This window comes from Heptranchias perlo, chromosome 34, assembly GCF_035084215.1.
Source record: "Heptranchias perlo isolate sHepPer1 chromosome 34, sHepPer1.hap1, whole genome shotgun sequence".
Classification (NCBI taxonomy): Eukaryota; Metazoa; Chordata; class Chondrichthyes; order Hexanchiformes; family Hexanchidae; genus Heptranchias; species Heptranchias perlo.
In genome coordinates, this window is record NC_090358.1 from 26,912,644 (window position 1) to 26,932,115 (window position 19,472).

Consider the following 19,472-nt stretch of genomic DNA (forward strand, 5'->3'; position numbering starts at 1 on the left):
TTATACCTAATGTTTTTTTGACTTCAAACAGTGTGTGCGAGTGTGTACATGAGAGAAAGAAAGAAAGATAGAAAGAATGCACAGCTGGGTTTTTTTTAACATTTGAATTCCAAAATGATCACTGTCAACAGAAAATACATATTTTGGTCAGTGAAAAACGCAAGACATTTTTACAGGCTATATTATATCAGTTTGTTTTCCCAAATGATGAACATGTTGGAAGATAAATTTCAGAAGTTGTTTAAGGAGAAGTTTCAGAGCAAACAATTATGAAGTGTGCTTTTTTTTAACTTCAGAAGGAGACACCACCATAGAGAAACAGGATTAAGGTACTTGTGTAAATTGTTTCTACTAAGAATTTCAAAACAATCATTTGTTTACAGAAATATTTAGCTATGCAGCTGTGCTAGCTATTTATCCAGCTACAATGAGAAGGTAGAACAAGCTTTCCAAATAAACTATCAACCCCAAACAAACTCCAGGACCCCCACCTCAGGTCCACCAAATCGTAGAACCACCCTCCTACCGACAGGGCTAGCGAAGCCCAGTGCTCCTAAACCCATGTCTCTACACCCTCAACTGTTAAATGCAGGGATCTGACTCCAAACTGGTTCACATTGCCTATCATCTTTGTGTATCTTGTTTTTTTTACACAGAAGACAAAAATCATTGAATTTTACAGCACAGGAATGGGATGTTGTACCTGTACTAGCTCTGAGATATGAACTTAGTCCATTGCCCTGCTCTTTCACCATACTTACAAATTTTTATTTTTCAAATGTTTATCCACTGTCCCAGGACTCTTCACAACAGTGATCACAGACCCTGAGAGACTCCTTCCCAATGCTTCCAGGGCTCTGGACTCTTCCCCCACCCAACAACACTGGCTCTGGACATTCCCCATCCAACCCCGTGATACATGCACACTCTAAGAACCTCCCCTACCCTCTCGCCCTTCGGACCCACTTGACTCTTCTAGCTTTCACAATGCTCCCAAACCTTGGATCCCTGAGATGCCCGTCTCCCAAACAACAATAACTTGCATTTATATAGCATTTTTAATGTAGGAAAACATCCCAAAGCATACCGAGGCAAGGATATTAGGAGGAGTGACCAAAAGATTGGTCAAAGAGGTAGATCTTAAGGAGAGTCTTAAAGGAGGAGAGGGAGGGAATTCCAAAGGGTAGGGCTGAAGATATAGCTGCCAATGGTGGGATGAGGGGAAGGAAAGATATACAAGCAGTCAGAGAGAGAGGAACAGATAGTTCGAGGGAAGCAATAGGACTGGAGGAAGTTACAGAGATAAGGAGGGCCAAGGCAATGAAGGGATTTAAACACAAGGATGAGAATTTTAAATTTCAGCCATTGTGGGAATGGGAGCCAATGTAGGTCAGCATGGACACCAGAACTCCCTATATACCATTACCCTTAGACCTCAGGACTCCCCTTTCCCAGGTCCTCTTGATCCCAGCGCTCCCAGAAGCCAGGAACTCCAATCAGTGCAGCCAAATCCCGAGACCTCCTCACTAGTGCTAAAGTCTGAGCCACCTCCTCTAAGATTTACCCCGTTTGTCAAATTCCACATTCCACCATTCCCGAGTGTTACCGAATACCTGGTGGCCCCCCCATAACTTCTGCTAAGCGGACAACCATATCCATTACTGCTAAACTCCACAGCCAGGATTTTAGCCTGGAGCTGGGAAGGGGGCCGGGGGCGGGGGTGTCGAATCGCGAACGGAAAACCCAGAAGTACAGGTTGCCCGGACGTCCTTACGATTTGGTGGTAGGGCATTTTTCTTGTTGGTTTGCCATCCGATAGGCCGGCCTGATTGGCAGTTGGTCTCAGTCGGACGGGAGTAGAAAAGGAAGAGGACATCTTCAGGTAAGTCTCAGAACGGATAGATGGGGTGGGGGGGCATTGGTGGGCACGGGGGTCACCGGGGGGAGAGAGATCGGGGGTCATGTGGGGGTGGGAGTCAGTCATCGGGGTGGGGGGGGGCGGGGAGAGGGAGGTGATCAGGTGTCAGTCACCTGGGGAAGGGGGTTGAGATCCAGGAGGCAATCGGGTATCAGTCACCGGTTTGGGGGGGGGGGGGGGGGTGGTGGTGGTGGTCGGGGGTTATCATCATGGGGGTCGCAGGATGTGGACTTGTTGGGCCTGGGGGAAGCATTCCTGCTCCTCCAGGGCCACAAGCTGTGCTTTAAAGGCACTTACCTGCAGTTTCTGGCCTTCTCGCCTCCTCTCATGCGGCATGAAGGAGAAGGCCCGGGAATCCTGGGCCCCCAGAGGTTGAAATCGCAAAACCTTTCAAAATGGAGGCCCGCAGACTCCTTGAAAAGTTTTAGTAACCAACCCGCCCGCCTCCTGGGAGCGGGTTGGTTACTAAAACCAACTGAAATTGTTGCAATTTTCAATGCCCCCCACCCCCCCGTTTTTCCCATTTAAAATCCTGCTTCATATATCCACCTCCTCTGCTACATGTTGCCTATCATCTTCCTATATATTCTGGGCTTGAAAAGGTTTAATAAAAAAAGAGAAAGAAAGAACTTGCATTTACATATCTCCTTTCACGACCTCAGGATGACCAAAGCATTTTACAGCCAACATTTGAAGTGTAGTCACAGTTGTAATGTAGGGAAACACGGCAGCCAAGTTGTGCACAGCAATGAGATAGTAACCAGATAATCTGTTTTAGTCATGTTGGTTGAGGGATTAATATTGGTCAGGATACCGGGGAAAAACCCCCTGCTCTTCCTCAAATAGTGCTGTGGGATCTTTTATGTCCACCGGAGAGGGCAGACATCGGTTTAACAGTTTATCCGAGGGACTGCACCTTCGACGGTGCAGCATTCCCTCAGTACTGCACTGGAGTGTCAGCCTATGTCAGCCTCTGGAGTAGGACTTGAACCCACAAACTTCTGACTCAGAGGCGAGAGCTCGATCGCTGAGCCACGGCTGACACCTATAAATAAAATAAAATTAATACATAGGTAAAGGAGCAAAAATAATCAAGGCTACTTATTTCCTGTTTTCACATAAAAATGGGCAGATGTGCGATGCCAAAAGTACTGGTAAAAATTCCAGAATAACATGTAATAAACATGGAATTTGACTTATTTAGTCACTGCAAATCAGAGGTCTTGAATGCACATTGTGTATCACAAGGCATAACAGCCTTGGTTACAAAACAGTGCATCACTGCTAGCATTGCCTCAGGACATCTGTTGCTATAAAAACAGCACGATTGCGTGCAGTTCACGTCTCACTTAATCAAAACTACATGTAAGCAAAATCAAGCCAAATTTCTTACATATTCATGGCTGAAATTACATGTTTATGAAAGAGCAACAAATCTGGATGACATGGCTGCTATACAAAGTTCTTAAACCGACAGCAAAGCAATCAAATCACTCAAAAACTTCTTAGCCCGCTATTTTGTTCCCTATGCTAGCCAATTACACAAATTTTACAAATGGCTGCATATAGTGACATCACAAGTCCCGGCCAGAATGGAAATGATGGGGTAATTCCCCCGTCAAACACGCCTGGAGACCGCACTGCTGTGAGTGACTAGAAATGATTTTAGGCACATCATTTGTATTATGTAACTATCCTCCACTCACTGCATTTTGCTGGAGGAATAATCCTGCTTTTATCGGGAGACTTTGCTATAGTTTCGGTCATGAGTTGTTTGCTGTAGTGCGTAGAGACCTGTTTAAATAGGCTGTTTGCTGAGTAAATAAACTCTGTTTGCTGTAAAATAGACTGTTTGGTGTAAGTCCTATCGTAAGTCCCACCCCGTCTCCAATTCACTGGCTGACACAGTGGTGCCAATACTCACTCCGTTAAAAAAATACAATTTGTAACAGAATAAATAGGTTGAAAACTGTGAAAGTTTGCAACTCACCCATACAGTTGCCCAACCTCTGTTGGAAATGCATCTATTAGATTTTGAATCTGCCCCCCAAGCCCTAACCTCCATCAGGGATTGGACAATCAAATTTCACTTCAATGTCAATGCTCATGACCTTCTGTCCCCCAGTGTGGCTCTGAGCATTGCCTCTGGAGGTGCCCCCGACGTCCTATCCTCAACCACCAGACTGCTGCCCTACTCAACTGCCCATGCCCCGCCAACATGTTCCTGCGCTGCCCGGCCTGTCCCTTGATCCGTATTCCATATCCATTCTCGTCCACACAACCATGTTGCTGGCCTATCAGGCTCATTTGGGACCTAAAGCCGATATTAGCACGAAATGCCAATTGATAATCTAAGACAAGACAAATAGAGTGTAAGGTGCATTTACTGCTAAAAACCAGCTTGAGGCTCAGAATAGACCCTAGACATTGGGAATAGGACTGGCACAAGAATAGGAATTACAACTAAGGGCTAGAGATAGGTAAGATCTGATTCTTGACCTGTCTCCCCACAGTTCTGCCAAACCTGGTATCCCCTCTCCCAGACAATACAACCCACTCCCCATCCTGCCAATTTTGGGAAGGACCTAGACCAACCCGCTCTGGGACCCACCCTGATGCTGTCAGATCCTGGGACCACTGCCTTGTTGTCGTCAGATCATGGAACTCCTAGACCTTGGGACTCCTGGTCCCCCATTCTTCCAACCCCTAGGATTCATCCACTTCTGTCAATCAAACACTGGGATCCCACATCAATGCTGTCAGATCTCAATAACTCTTCCCTCCAGTGCTGCCAGATCCTGGAATCTCCCCAGTACTGCCAAACCACTAGGACCAGCCCTCCCCATGCTACCAAAGCTCAGTCCCGCAAAACAGATTTTAAGAAAAACTGCACAAAAATCACAAAATTTTATCCCCAAAACATTGACAAAAGCACCAGAATATCACATAGGAAAATAGCTATTTACTTGTTCAGTCACCATAAATCCCTGTTTTCATTAACTGGCATAACTCACTATTACAAAACAACGATTCCTCTGATTTACTATGCGAAATGCCACTGGACATCCATTAGCAATCCACTAATATAAACACTACGTGTGCACATATTTGTCCATTACATTTCCTGTGTCATGTTCTAGAGTCAGACTGTTTCTCAACATTCGTTCATTAGCTTAATTTTATTATTCCTAAAATGGCAACAATTCAAAACTTTTAGGAACACAGTAACAGGAGTAGGCCATTCAGCCCCTCGAGCCAGTTCCACCATTCAATTAGATCATGGCTGGTCTGTACCTCAACTCTATTTACCAACCTTTGCTCCATATCCCTTAATACCCTGGACCTAGCCTCAACAGCTTTTTGAGGGAGACTGTTCCAGATTTCCACTAGCCTTTGTGTGAAGAAGTGCTTCCTGACATCACCCCTGAAAGGCCTAGTTCTAATTTTTATGTTATGCCCCCTTGTTTAGGACTCCCCATCACGGGAAATAGTTTCTCTCTATCTACCCTATCAAATCCTTTAATCATCTGAAACACCACAAGTAGATCACCCCTTAATCTTCTATACTCAAGGGAATACAAGCCTAGTCAATGCAACCTGTCCTCATAATTTAACCCCTTTAGCCCCAGTATCATTCTGGTGAATTTGCACTGCTCCCCCTCCAAGGCCAATATATCCTCCCTGAGGTGTGGTGCCCAGAACTCGACGCAGTACTCCAGATGGGGTCTAACCAGAGCTTTATGCAACAGTAGCATAACCTCCACCCCTTTCTATTCCAGCCCCCTTGAGATGAAGGCTAAACTTCATTAGCCTTTTTAATTATTGTTTGTACCTGTCCACCAGCTTTTAATGATTTCTGTACAAGGACCCCATAATCTCCCTTTTCCTCCACAGTTCCTGGCTTCTAACCAATCAGAAAATACTCTGATCTATCTTTCGTAGGTCCAAAATGGATGACCTCACACCTCCCTACATTGAACTCCATCTGCCATAATTTTGCCCATTCACTTACTCTATTAATGCCCTATTGCAACTTTCTGCTCCCATCTGCAGTACTTACTGTGTCACCTAACTTGGTGTCGTCAGCAAACTTAGATATACGGCTCTCTATTCCTTCATCGAAGTCATTGATAAATAGTGAAAACCTGATGCCCCAGTACAGATTCCTGAGGGACACCACTTGCCATCCTGCCAATTGGAGTACATAACTATTATCTCTACTCTCTATCTCTTACCTCCTAACCAATTCCCTACCCATATCAATAGGTTGCCTCCAATTACATGTGCTTTCATTTTTGTTAAGAGCCGCTTGTGTGGAATCTTATTGAATGCCTTCTAGAGTCCACATAAGCAGCATCCATAGATATCCTTATCTACCACATTAGTAACCACCGCAAAAAATTCAGCTAGGTTAGTTAGACATGACTCACCCTGCACAAATCCATGCTGGCTCTCTCTGATCAGTTCATATTTGTCTAAGTGCTCAGTCACTCTGTCCCTAATAACAGATTCTAGTAACTTCCCCACAACAGACGTTATACTAACAGGTCTATAATTTCCTGGTTTCTCTCTCCCACTATTCTTAAATAATGGAGTGACATTGGCAATTTTCCAACCCAAGGAGACAATTCCTGAATCAAGAGAGTAATAAAAGTCTACCATTTAAACAACAGAAAGTGCACCAATTAAATCACTCAAATGGTTTTCCAAAAACCTTTCATTTTTCTTTTCCCAAAACTCAAACATCCAGGGCTCAGAATAAGGTTTCTAATAACAATAAAACAATTAGATACTTCACAATAACATGGTTAAACTTAGCTATCAATTTTCTTTTGTGTCTCTGACTATCTTCATTTACATGACTTCAGGGCAATAGCCCCTCTCAAAAGCTTGGGCTGCAAGTAGATGTCTGTCCCAGATCTGTCATCCACACCTGTTCCTACAGTTCCTAGGATGCATCAGTGTGAGTCAGTGTATAACTTGAATCCTTTCTTCAGGTTCTACCAGCATTTTGGAGTTTTGTGGACAAGCTGTAGAATAAATTACAACATTTTTTTTCCAGGTGAATCTTCATGTTTAAACTTATATCAAATGCATGATTTTTACTTCACTTAGCAGTAAGAGATAAAATTGGAATGACAAATTTTAAGGTTAAGTTTAGTAAAATTAGAATTAGTGCAGAACACGAGAGTTCAAAAACAATGATTGTTTACAGCAAATGTATTTTTCTCAGTGCAAATGTCGAAGCAGGTCTTTGTTCAGGCTGTAACAGAGCTTGTATCTATTTTCCCAAATGTTTTGAAAAGGAGCTAGCAGATTAATTTAAGCACCTTTAGTAAGAGTTTCATATCAAAACTATTATTAACTGCTTATTCTTTTGTATTCAAATAGAAAGGCACAGATAAACAGAGGGGTGATGAGCACTTGTGCTTTTTAATTTTTGAAAATTTGATTAAATTGTTTACCAGAAATAATTAAAACATAGAAAATAGGAGCAGGAGTAGGCCATGTGCCCCTTCGAGCCTGCTCTGCCGTTCAATATGATCATGGCTGATCCTCTATCTCAATACCATTTTCCTGCTTTCTCCCCATACCCCTTGATGCCTTCTGTGTCTAGAAATCTATCTAGCTCCTTCTTAAATCTAAACAGTGACTTGGCCTCTACAGCCTTCTGTGGTAGAGAATTCTACAGGTTCACCACCCTCTGAGTGAAGACATTTCTCCTCATCTCAGTCTTAAATGTCCTACCCCGTATCCTGAGACTGCGACCCCTCGTTCTGGATGCCCCAGCCAGAGAAAACATCCTCCCTGAATCCAGTCTGTCTAGCTCTGTCAGAATTTTATATGTTTTAATAAGATCACCTCTCATTCTTCTAAACTCGAGTGAATACAGGCCGAGTCGACCCAATCTCTCCTCATACGACAGTCCTGCCATCCCAGGAATCAATCTGGTGAACCATCGCTGCACTTCAGTGAATGGTGTACAAGGACACCCAGGTCCCTTTGCACATTAACATTCCCCAATCTATCACCATTTAAATAAAACTCTGCCTTTCTGTTTTTCCTTCCGAAGTGGATAACTTCACATTTAACCACATTATACTGCATCTGCCATGTATTTGCCCACTCACTCAATTTGTCTAAATCGCCTTGAAGCCTCTTTACATCCTCCTCACAACTCACAATCCCACCTAGTTTTGTGTCGTCAGCAAACTTGGAAATATTACATTTGGTTCCCTCGTCCAAATCATTGATATATATTGTGAATAGCTGGGGCCCAAGCACTGATCCCTGCGGTACCCCACTAGTCACCACCTGACACCCCAAAAAAGACTCATTTATTCCTACTCCCTGTTTCCTGTCTGTTAACCAATTTTCAATCCATGCCAGTATATTGCCCCCAATCCCATGTGCTTTAATTTTGCACAATAACCTCTTATGTGGGACTTTATCAAAGGCCTTCTAAAAATCCAAATAAACCACATCCACTGGTTCTCCCTTATCTATTCTATCAGTTACATCCTCAAAAAATTCCAGTAGGTTTGTCAAATATGATTTCCCTTTCATAAATCCATGTTGACTTTGTCTAATCCCGTTGATATTTTTTTAAGTGTCCTGTTATCACATCCTTTATAATAGACTCTAGCATTTTCCCTACTACTGATGATAGGCTAACCAGTCTGTAGTTCCCTGTTTTCTCTCTTCCCTCCTATTTTAAATAGTGGGGTTACATTTGCCACCCTCCAATCTGCAGGAACTGTTCCATAATCTATAGAATGTTGGAAGATGATAACTAATGCATCCACTATTTCCATGGCTACCTCTTCTTGTACTCTGGGATGCAGATCATGAGGCCCTGGGGATTTATCGGCTTTCATTAATTTCTCCAGCACTATTTTTTTTTTACTAACAATAATTTCCTTTAATTCCTCCTTCTCACTAGTCCCTCGGTTCCCTAGCATTTCTGGGAAGTTATTTGTGTCCTCTTCCGTGAAGACAGAACCAAAGTATTTGTTTAATTCTCAAGGGCAATTAGGAATGGGCAATAAATGCCGGCCTCACCAGCGATGCCCACATCCCATGAACAAATTTTTTAAAATTTGTTTAATTGCTCTGCCATTTCCTTGTTCCCCATTATAAATTCTCCCGTTTCTGATTGTAAAGGACGTACATTTGTCTTCACTAATCTTTTTCTTTTTACATACTTGTAGAAGCTTTTACAGTCTACTTTTATGTTCCTTGCAAGTTTCCTCTCATACTCTATTTTTCCCCTCTTAATCAATCTCATGGTCCTTTTTTTGCTGAATTCTAAACTGCTCCCAATCCTCAGGCTTGCTACTTTTTCTGACAACTTTATATGACTCCTCTTTGGATCTAATATTATCCTTAATTTCTTTTGTTAGCCATGGTTGGGCCACTTTTCCTTTTGTGTTTTTGCACCAGAAAGGAATGTATAATTGTTGCAATTCATGCATTCGTTCCATAAATGTTAGCCATTGCCTATCCACCGTTATGCCTTTTAATGAAGCTTCCCAATTTATCATAGCCAACTCACTCCTCATACCTTCATAGTTTCCTTTGTTAAATTTAGGACCTTAGTTTCAGATTGGACTACTTCACTTTCCACCTTAATGAAGAATTCTATCTGGTTATGCTTACTCTTCCCTAAAGGACCCCGCACAAAAAGATTAATTAACCCCTTCTCATTGCACAATACCCAATCTAGAATGGCCTGTTCCCTGGTTGACTCCACGTACTGGTCGAAACAAAATCTCGTACACACTCCAGGAATTCATCCTCCATAGTATTATCGCTAATTTGGTTTGGCCAGTCTATATGTAGATTAAAGTCACCCACAATTACTGTAGTACCCTTTGTTACATGCATCTCTAATTTCCTGTTTGATGCCGTCCCCTACATTACCACTACTGTTTGGAGGCCTATGGACAACTCCCACCAGTGTTTCTGTCCCTTGGTGCTTCTTAACTCCACCCAGACTGATTCTACATCTTGATTTTCTGAGCCAATATCCTTTCTCACTATTGCTCTGATTTCATCCTTTACTAACAAAGCCACCCCACCTCCTATGCTCACTATTTATCTCGCTAGTGTTTATGGGACATATTAATTATCCAAGTACCAAAAAGTTTGCTTCACTGCTTCTGAGCAACATCTTTCCTTAGTTCTTCAATAGGCTACACACCCATTCCCACTTCCATGGCCCAGCACTCCCCCTTTTAACAGCATAATCTCTGACTCACTATGGAGCAATGCCATGGTAGTTCAATGAGTAATATTAGAGGCAACTTTTATCTTATCTATCATATTGTAAATCTCTGTGTAAACTTTCATTTAATTCACTCAAATTTCATATTCATGTATCAGTCAGCAAGCAGGAATGAAAACCACTAATCAAGAAGTGTAAATGGCTATGAATCAAAAACAAACAGCAACAGCCAAAAGGAAAAGAAAGGAGAAAGTGAACCAACAAAATTGATTCAAATAATTTCTTCAGACAGTTTTGTCTGACACTTTTCTTCTTTACTAAAAGAGTCCATATGGCTAAAAATAACATATGAAACATAACACATAAACAAAACTATTTTGGAGAGGGTGCAGAGATTTACCAGCATGGTACCAGGGTTGAGGAACTAGAGAAGCTGGGATTGTTCTCCTTAGGGCAGAGAAGTTTAAGGGAGAATTTGATAGAGGTGTTCAAAATTATGCAGCAGTTTTGATAGAGTGTAGGAGGGTCAGTAAGCAGAGGCAAAAAAATCCAGGGGGGGAAATGAGAATTTTTTTTAAGGCAGCAAGTTATTATGATCTGGAATGCACTACCTGAAAAGCTGGTGGCAGCAGATTCAATAGTAACTTTCAAAAGGGAATTGGATATTTACTCAAAAATGAGAAATTTGCAGGGCTATGTGGAAAGAGCAGGGGGGTGGGACTAATTGGATAGCTCTTTCAAAGAGCCGGGAGAGACATGATGGGCTGAAAAGCCTCCTTCTGTGCTGTGTGATTCTATGACAAGAAATTAAACTTACCCATAAAATTGGTTAATGATAGAAAGGCCTGTAGGAATTTACCATCAGATTGGTTTGCCCGAGCCTGACGCTTGAATTGCAAATTTCACCTGGGCCTGGGGACGAGCGAGTGACTGACTTACCAGTGCCAGCATCGTTAGCTTCATCGGCAACAGACTTTGGGGAGTATCAGCTAAGGTGTGCATCAGCCATAAATACTGACAGATCAGTGTCAGCCAAGTAACGAATGACAATTGACACTGACTATATTTATCAAATAATTCAAATTATAACTCACGATCAGTTTGGATTAAGCAGGTTCACTTGATGTCATTCCTCCACCTTCCCATTACAGCATCGAGCTCCTTCTTAAATGAGTCCAGCATCATGGCCTAATCCACCCTTCCTGACACATTCCGGCTTTGATCACCTTCTGCGTAAAGAACAATTCCTGGCCATTTAACCTAAATGTTCCCTTCATGACTACTCTTGTCCTTCTGCTTTGGATTATGAAGGTGTTGCTCCAGCATCATCTTGGGTTTACTTTTTAGTCACCTCAAATTGCTTGCACATGTCAACCACCAGGTCTCTTTCAACCTCCCTCTCTGTCCCACCTATAGGGTAAGTCTCTCCTATTATTTCCTTCTGATAAATGCAGTATCTTGCATATTCAACTTAATTTTCTAATCAGCCCAGACACACACCCTGTTGAGGTCTCTTTTTAAGTTCATAGCTGGCCTCTCTGTCCACAAACATCCCTCTTCCAAGCTGTTGTCATCTGCAAACTTAACTACCTTACACTAAGTCTTCGCAATCAGGTAATTAATGTATACCTGGAACAGAAGTCATCCCAGCACAGATCCTGGGGCACCAATACAACCTCCATTTTGACTTAGTTCTCCTTATGGCTACTTTCTGCTTCTTTAGCTTTAGCCACATCTATTTGATAGCCACCTACCTTAACTTACAATTAACAAGTTTCTCAAAAACGTTTTGGAAATCTAGGTATGTCATATGGCTTTCCCCATGTATGAAATGTCACTGCTTCAAAAATTCTGTGAGCTTAGTCAGGTAAGCTCTATCCTTTCCGAAGCCATTTATTTGTTCTTAAGATCCTATATAATACAAGTGAATGTTATTTCTTCTGTGTTACATTAATGTAAGATTTGACCTACCTGAAGCCCAAACTTTTGAGAGAGGTTATTGTTTATGTTGTTGGGTTGAGTCACAGAGCATTCAAGTATTGCTTCAAGAAAAACGTCAGAAGAAATTCCCCCGAATTTGTTTCATTAAAAGTATTTTAAGTGGTCTATAAATCTCAGCAAAAAAGGGTGAACAATAGCTTTACTATCTTTGAATGAAGGAGCGAAGCTTTTCTGTATAACAATAAGAAAAAAACATCTAAAACTACTATATAGGCAATTATAGGCCAGTTAGCCTGACATCAGTTGTAGGGAAGATACTGGAAGGTATTATTAGAGATGCGTTGCATGATTACTTGGAAAGATCACCAGTCATTAGAGAATATCAGCACAGGATACAGAGGATACTTTAGGATACAGAGCCGTTGTCTCAATTACCTGGCTGAATTCTTTGAAGAGGTGACGGGATTGGTGGATGATAGTAGCTCAGTTGATAGTGCATATCTTAATTTCCAAAAAATCTTTGACAAAGTGCCACACAGTTGGTTATTGTGTCTCATTGTGTAGAAATAGTGCACAGATTTTTAGATAGTAAATTGATTGCATTCTCCTAGATGGAAGGTAGTAATTGATGGAAGCAGCTCTGCATGGGGTCAAGTGATGAGAGCAGTCTTTGCAAGGATCCATGTCGGAACACTTACTCTTCATCTTCATTACTGATTTGGATGAAGGCATTAAAGGAACAATTCTTCAATTTGCTGATTTCACAAAATTGTGGCCTTGAATTAAGAACATGGAACAAACAGGGTACAGGCCGATTTAGATGAATTGGGCTTACCTGTGACAGATGCCCTTCAATGTGAATAAATGTGTACTGGATCTGGGTGCTTGCAGGCATATGGAGAATATGGAGGGACCTAGGGCTCATAGTGGATAAAACATTGAAGGTCCACAATAAGTGTCACAAGGCCATAGAGAAAACAAATAGGGCGTTAGGGTGGATTGCTAGGTCAGCAAATATAAAACTAGGAATATTACACTTAGTTTATACATGGCCACATTTAGAATACTGTGTCCTCCTCACATAGTGGGAATATCAGGGGCCTAGAGAAGGCTCAGAGGAGGGCAAACAGAATGATACCTTGTCTTAGAGCTCTCATACCAAGGAAGGCTCAAGGAAAAGAGGCTTTCTTCATTGGAAAAAACAGATGCAGATAGATCTGACTAGGTTTTTAAAGTATTGAAAGTAATAGGTTCTGTTCAAGTGATAGGTTATTTGAATAAGATAGGGATGGTAGAATTAGAAGGCATGAATATAAAATATGAATGCAAAGAGTTAGGTTAGATGCTAGGGAATATTTCTTTTCATAGAATCATCGAGCTCTGTAACAGATGACCAAATGTGTGGTTAGTTCAAAAGGTTTCTGCACCAGTTCCAGAGAAAGAAGGTCATCTCAAGTTATGGCTGGCAGGTCAAAGTTGGCTGCAATTATTGATACACCGCCTGGAGCTTGCTTGATTGCCTTTGGGATTGGAGAGGAATTTCCCAGAGTTTTTACCATAGTGGCCTCACGTTTGTTTGTTTTTTTATCCCGATCAAGAGATTGAGAGATTCGGGGGATCAGGATGAGGGGCTGATGGTGCATGTGCATTAGGGGGCTGCACTGTGTCTGGATAAGAGAGACTTAATGGACCAGATGGTTGCTTCCTGTGCTTTCTCATATGTTCTTATGTATACCATCCTGTGTTTTAAATGATATTGCTAAAATGAATCAATGTTCTGTAGTAGTGAATCCAGTATGAACTTAAAATGCAGGTCCAGTGGTGAAGTGCTGGGTGGAACGACGCTCTCAAATGAATTCCTAACGTTTGCCAAAACATCACGTGATGAGGGATAAACTGGCTTCCACTCCTGGTTACGACGCAGGTTTGGTGGATTTTTTTTTACCCTTTTGGCTAGAAAATTGCAAATATAATCAACAGAGATCAAAAACGAGAGAGAAAATAACTAAGGGAGAAGGGAAGATTAAAAATAAAGGAAAAAACTTTTAGACCCAATAATAGATTATTGTGGCAAAAGTGAGTCAAATCCATTTAAGGTCATTAATTAAATTAAAGCAGGCAATATTTAATCACTTCTAATGCAAGGAAAACTATAAAGTTCTTACATTAGCATCTGATATAGAAAATGAACCCAATTTCTTCCTAATGTTTAGCCTTTAAATTTAAAATGCACTTTTTGCCAAGAATGAACTTTATATGCCCTCATGATGTCATGGCTGATTAAAGGAATTTTATCTCCACCAAAACAAGGCCAGATCAGAGCACTATGCTTTTGGAACAGACGGCCTTCAATATGGTAGATAGTGAATAATTCTTTCAAAATCTGGAAGAGGAGGGTCATCAGTAGAATGCTTCCTGGGCTTTTTTTTTTAAAACAGGCATTACCTCATACTATTCTTACACAGCAGCAGCCACATAACTTGCTATATTGACATGGGAAGCTGCAAAGTTAAAGGAGCAGTCAAAGATACTGCTGGTCTTGCTGATATACAACAGTATTTCTTAAAGGACACTTGATGTCAGCTCTGTTGTATACCTGTCAACATGTCCTGATCAGAACATGTATGATAATGAAGTTATGGTCTCTGTAAAATAATTTGAGTTTCCAATGAGATACATTAAAGCTTCAGATGTATTGTCACAAGCAATTATCTAGTGTTGAATTATATAAATTGCCTTATATATCCAACCAATATTTAACATGAAGTAGATTTACCTTTGTTAGAATTAACCTTCCATTCAAAACATGATTTTGAGAGACTCACTGTTCATTTCATATCAATGACAGTGTTCTATATTACAAAGAAATTCAGTGTCAGTGGTCAATGGGATATGTATGACACCAAGGGAAGTTCTTCCAATGTGTCACTTCTTTCATTTTCTCCCCTCATTCACCTATCCTGACGATGGTAATTCATGCGACTGAAGGACGAGACTTCGCCCATCAGATCTTGGCTGATCTGATCTTAGCTTATCCTTCATATCTGAACCTGGAGAGTGGATATCAGTGTGTTATTCGATTGTAGATGCCGGGACAAGGGAGTACAATCCTACCCTTACCCAGTATGTCAGTATATCAATCTGTTTCTATCACATGCACGGCGCATGCACACAGACAGACACATACAGACAGACTCTTACCCACTCACTGGATAGTAATAAGAAGGAACCCTAGCCTTTTTTTCCTTCCCTAATTCAGGATTACTACAGCCAATAAAGTGCTCCCATCGTTGTCCCAATTACAATTAGTTAACACAGGACCAATCAGGCAGGAAAATATTGAAACCATGCAATAAGCTGATGAGGGCAAGGGAGAAGGGAAGTTTAAATGCAACAAAAATGTATTTAAAAAGAGAATTTCTAAACTAGGTTTCTATATTGTTAAAGATGGAACACCATGGATTAATTATAAAGCATGGCATATATTTTAGCCCTCAGCAATACTTTGAAAAAAATATTCCAATCAATAAAAGTCATTTACAAGGCTGCAATGTATTTGAATGAGCTGTCATGATGGTCTCTTTAAAAAACAAACAAACAGGGATTCTTTAAGTATTACAAACACTAAGCTATACTTTTTCTCAGAGGCTGAAACAGCCCAGTCACAATCAATGGGGCAAGAAGGGTGGGTGAAGGAGAACCTACCCACCTCCATGGTTCATTGAGTAAAAGTAACGCTTGGTTTGACACTGGGCTATATAGATCGAGAAGCTCCCAGGTTGAATACCTGGCCTCTACAGAGCTGTTCTGGGTTGGTTAAATGTCTAGCAATGAGAGTGCTAGATTCGCTTCACCACCTTTGGGTTAAGAGAAGGAAAAATAATCCCACTTCTGACTGCTATTCAAAATACCTTGTTGACCCAGTCAGGGTCTTGTAGAACAAAGGGCCACATTAGGCAAGGCACTAAAGGGATTTCTCTCCCTTCTGAAAAAGTATCTCAGAAAAGTCATTGCCTTTAAAAAAGGAGGCTTAAGCGATGAAAATTGATGGGCAAAATAATGGAAAATTGATAGCATTATCATAGAATTATACATCACAGGAGGCAGCTGTTTGGCCCATCGTACCTGTGCTGTCCAATTAGTCCCACTAACCTGCTCTTTCCCACAGCCCTGCAAATATTTCCTTTTCAAGTATATATTTAATTCCCTTCTGAAATTTACTACTGAATCTGCTTCCACCACCCTTTCAGGCAGTGCATTCCAGACCATAGCAACTCGCTACGTAAAATTATTTCTCCTCATCTCCCCTCTGGTTTTTTTTGCCAATTATCTTAAATCTGTGTCCTCTGGTTACCCACCATCCTGCCAGTGGAAATAGTTTCTCCTTATTTGCTCTATCAAAACCCCATATAATTTTGAACACCTCTATTAAATCTCCTCTTAACCTTCTTTGTTCCAAGGAGAACAATCCCACCTTCTCTAGTCTCTCCACATAACTGAAGTCCCTCATCCCTGGTATCATTCTGGTAACTTTTTTCTGCATTCTCCTCATGGTCTTGGAATCCTTCAATATATACTGCTTTTGAGAGGAGGCTAGTTGTAATTGTAAGCATTTGTTAAAGACACAGCTCATGGAATTTTCCATTTGGTTTCTTAAGAATTACATTGTAGTTAAAAGGGGTTATATCGCACCCCAACTAGTGAACAGGGCCATTTTCCATTTTTGCTATCGTGGGCAAAATGGCCACAGGATCATTGTATGCACAAGCACGCTTGTGGTGAAGAAATGGGGAGCTGACTTTGTTAGGTCAACTAATTACAATAATTTGCACTTTCTTTCTGTGAATTCTCACTAGTAGAGGGCACAATATGGCTGCATGTGAGCAGAGAATAGGGAGAGCAGCAGTTCAGTTAAACGGCTGCTCTCTAATGAGTATGGTACTTGTTTTGTGTGACTGCTGTTGGGACAATGGAATCTCACTAAGGGGAAAATGCAAGAACTGCCCCCTTTGATGAGGACATATTGGATGAAATGCTAGAAGATATGTAAAAAGACAGATTGGATAGGCTGGGGTTGTTTTCCTTGGAACAGAGGAGGCTGAGGGGCGATTTGATTGAAGTGTACAAAATTATGAGGGGCCTAAATATAGTGGATAGGAAGGACCTATCTGGTTTATCTTAGCAGAGGGATCAATAACCAGGGGGGCATAGGTTTAAAGTGATTGGTAGAAGGATTAGAGTGGAAAATGAGGAAAATTTTTTTCACCCAGAGGGTGGTGGGGGTCTGGAACTCACTGCCTGAGAGGGTGGTAGAGGCAGAAACCCTGAACTCCTTTAAAAAAAATACCTGGACGTGCATCTGAAGAGCCATGACCTGCAGGGCTACGGACCAAATGCGGAAAAGTGGAATTAGGCTGGGTGGCTCGTTTCTCAGCTGGTGCGGACACGATAGGCCGAATGGCCTCCTTCTGTGCTGTAAATTTTCTATGATTCTAAAAGAAGAGTATTAATTTTAGTGATGTTGGTGGAGAGATCAATATTGGCCAGATCACCGGGAGAATTCCCCACTCTTCTTTGAATTGGGTCATAGGATCTTTTACATCCCATCCTAAAGACAGTATTTTCAACAGTGTAGCACTCCCTCAGTACTGCACTGAGAAGGCCAGATCAAAACTTGCAACATTATTCGAAACTATTTATTACATTTTTAAGAATCCAAGTTCTCAAGGCCAGAGCATGGAAGCCACAAAGTGCCCATTTTATAAGGGTGAGTAACACTACAGAAATGAAAAGCCCATAAACGTTGTGAAATCTACTGCGGTACCTGCATAAATAAGAATGAGTGAAATTAGGGAAGGATAATGAACTTTGTGCATGCGCTTAGCGCAGCCTCCAAAAAAAACTTACGTTTTAATCGTGTAATTCGGCGCTCAAGCCCGAATCTGTGATGCACGTGGAATTTGTGTGCAGTCGCTGAGAACACCATCAGGGATATGACCCCAATATTTCATCAAGTAGCATTCCAGACTGCTTCAAAAAAAGTCCAACATAGTTGAATACAGAGTAACTATGTTACAGTATGCAACTGGGCTTACGTTTTGACAGAATGTGGAGTAATCTGGCAATATTACTCCATATAAAGGACAGCAACTCCAGATTTGGAAAAAAAACTATGCTGCAGAGGTAGATAGTGCTCTCCTGAAGAGCAGGTTAAGGTGCATCATCGGGTAATTTGTAGGGAATTACCTGGGAATTCCGAACATGGTTAGATGCATGTTTAGAAACAAAGTAAAAAAAACATTCCATTCTCCTGCACTGATGTGCACAAATATACACAAATAAAACAATGAAATATGAACAGATTATCTTTCAATAATGTACTACAGGAATGGTTCTCAAATTGTGGGGCACAGGGCTTGACCATGCAGAGCATCGACGGAGACATAACTATTGATCTCTTCCACCTCCTACCCAACTGCCTCACCAACACTGCACCCTTCCCACAAGGCAGCAAAAATGTTACAGGAAGCAAGGGACAAAGAGCTGCCAAGAGAAGAGTAAATGTTGAAGAGTAAGTGAGCAGAGAGAAGCAGAAGTGAAGGATGAGAGAGAGAGAGAGAGAGAGAGAGAGAGAGAGAGAGGGATAAAAAGAGAAGCAAAGAAGGGTGACCATGACGATAGACTTTCCTTTCTGCAGATTTCCCAGTGCCAGTATCCACGGTTAGTTGGGCATGAGAGGTTATAAGAACTTTTTGGTAGGGCCCAGCCCAGAAAAGTTAGCGAGCCGCTGCATTGGAGAAAGGAAAGCTAAATTACTCTTCTAATAGCACTAATTTACCTGCTGGTGGCCAAGCTTTGATGTATCCAGTGCAGTGCACTACTGAATACTGCGACTCTCCTTCTTTGACAGGTCCCAAGCCATTCCTATAAATACATCAACGTCGTATCAGTTGTGATTACTGATGTCAATTAACAAAAGAAACATAAAGGATTAAAATAAAACAAAATACAGAATCAGGGAATCTTCATATGCAGCTAAAAGATAGTTAATATTTAAAATATAAAATATATAAAGGTGTTACCTGTATCTCTTCCGCATAACAGTCAGCCTACTCAACGCAATATGTTCCAAGGGAGCCGTCCCATACCTGCGTTAAAAAGTCCATTACAGTTAGGTCATGTTAAATATTGGCAGTGCTTTTGTACTTTAGGCTGTCTGAACAACTGTATCAACACTGATGATTCAACTGCAAAGTCACTCTTACTTCTTTCCAGTATGTTTTACTTGTGCTCAACATAAAACGTCAGCTTCCATTGGCAACCCAGTCCTTTCAATGGAATGAAACGTGGCGAAATGCATGAAATATGTGAGGTTGGGTGTCACAT

General features: G+C 41.3%; 1 protein-coding gene across 3 annotated transcripts in view; it reads right to left on the reverse strand.

Annotated features, from left to right (window-relative positions):
* Positions 1 to 19,472, reverse strand: part of arnt2 (aryl-hydrocarbon receptor nuclear translocator 2) — a 316,675-nt gene that overhangs the window by 166,343 nt on the left and 130,860 nt on the right. For all 3 annotated transcript variants that reach the window (XM_067971628.1, XM_067971629.1, XM_067971630.1), the window contains 2 exons: positions 19,169 to 19,234; positions 18,925 to 19,010 (listed from right to left, as the gene is read on the reverse strand). In XM_067971628.1, the coding sequence (XP_067827729.1) occupies positions 18,925 to 19,010; positions 19,169 to 19,234 (152 nt within the window). The remainder of the gene's footprint in view (positions 1 to 18,924; positions 19,011 to 19,168; positions 19,235 to 19,472) is intronic.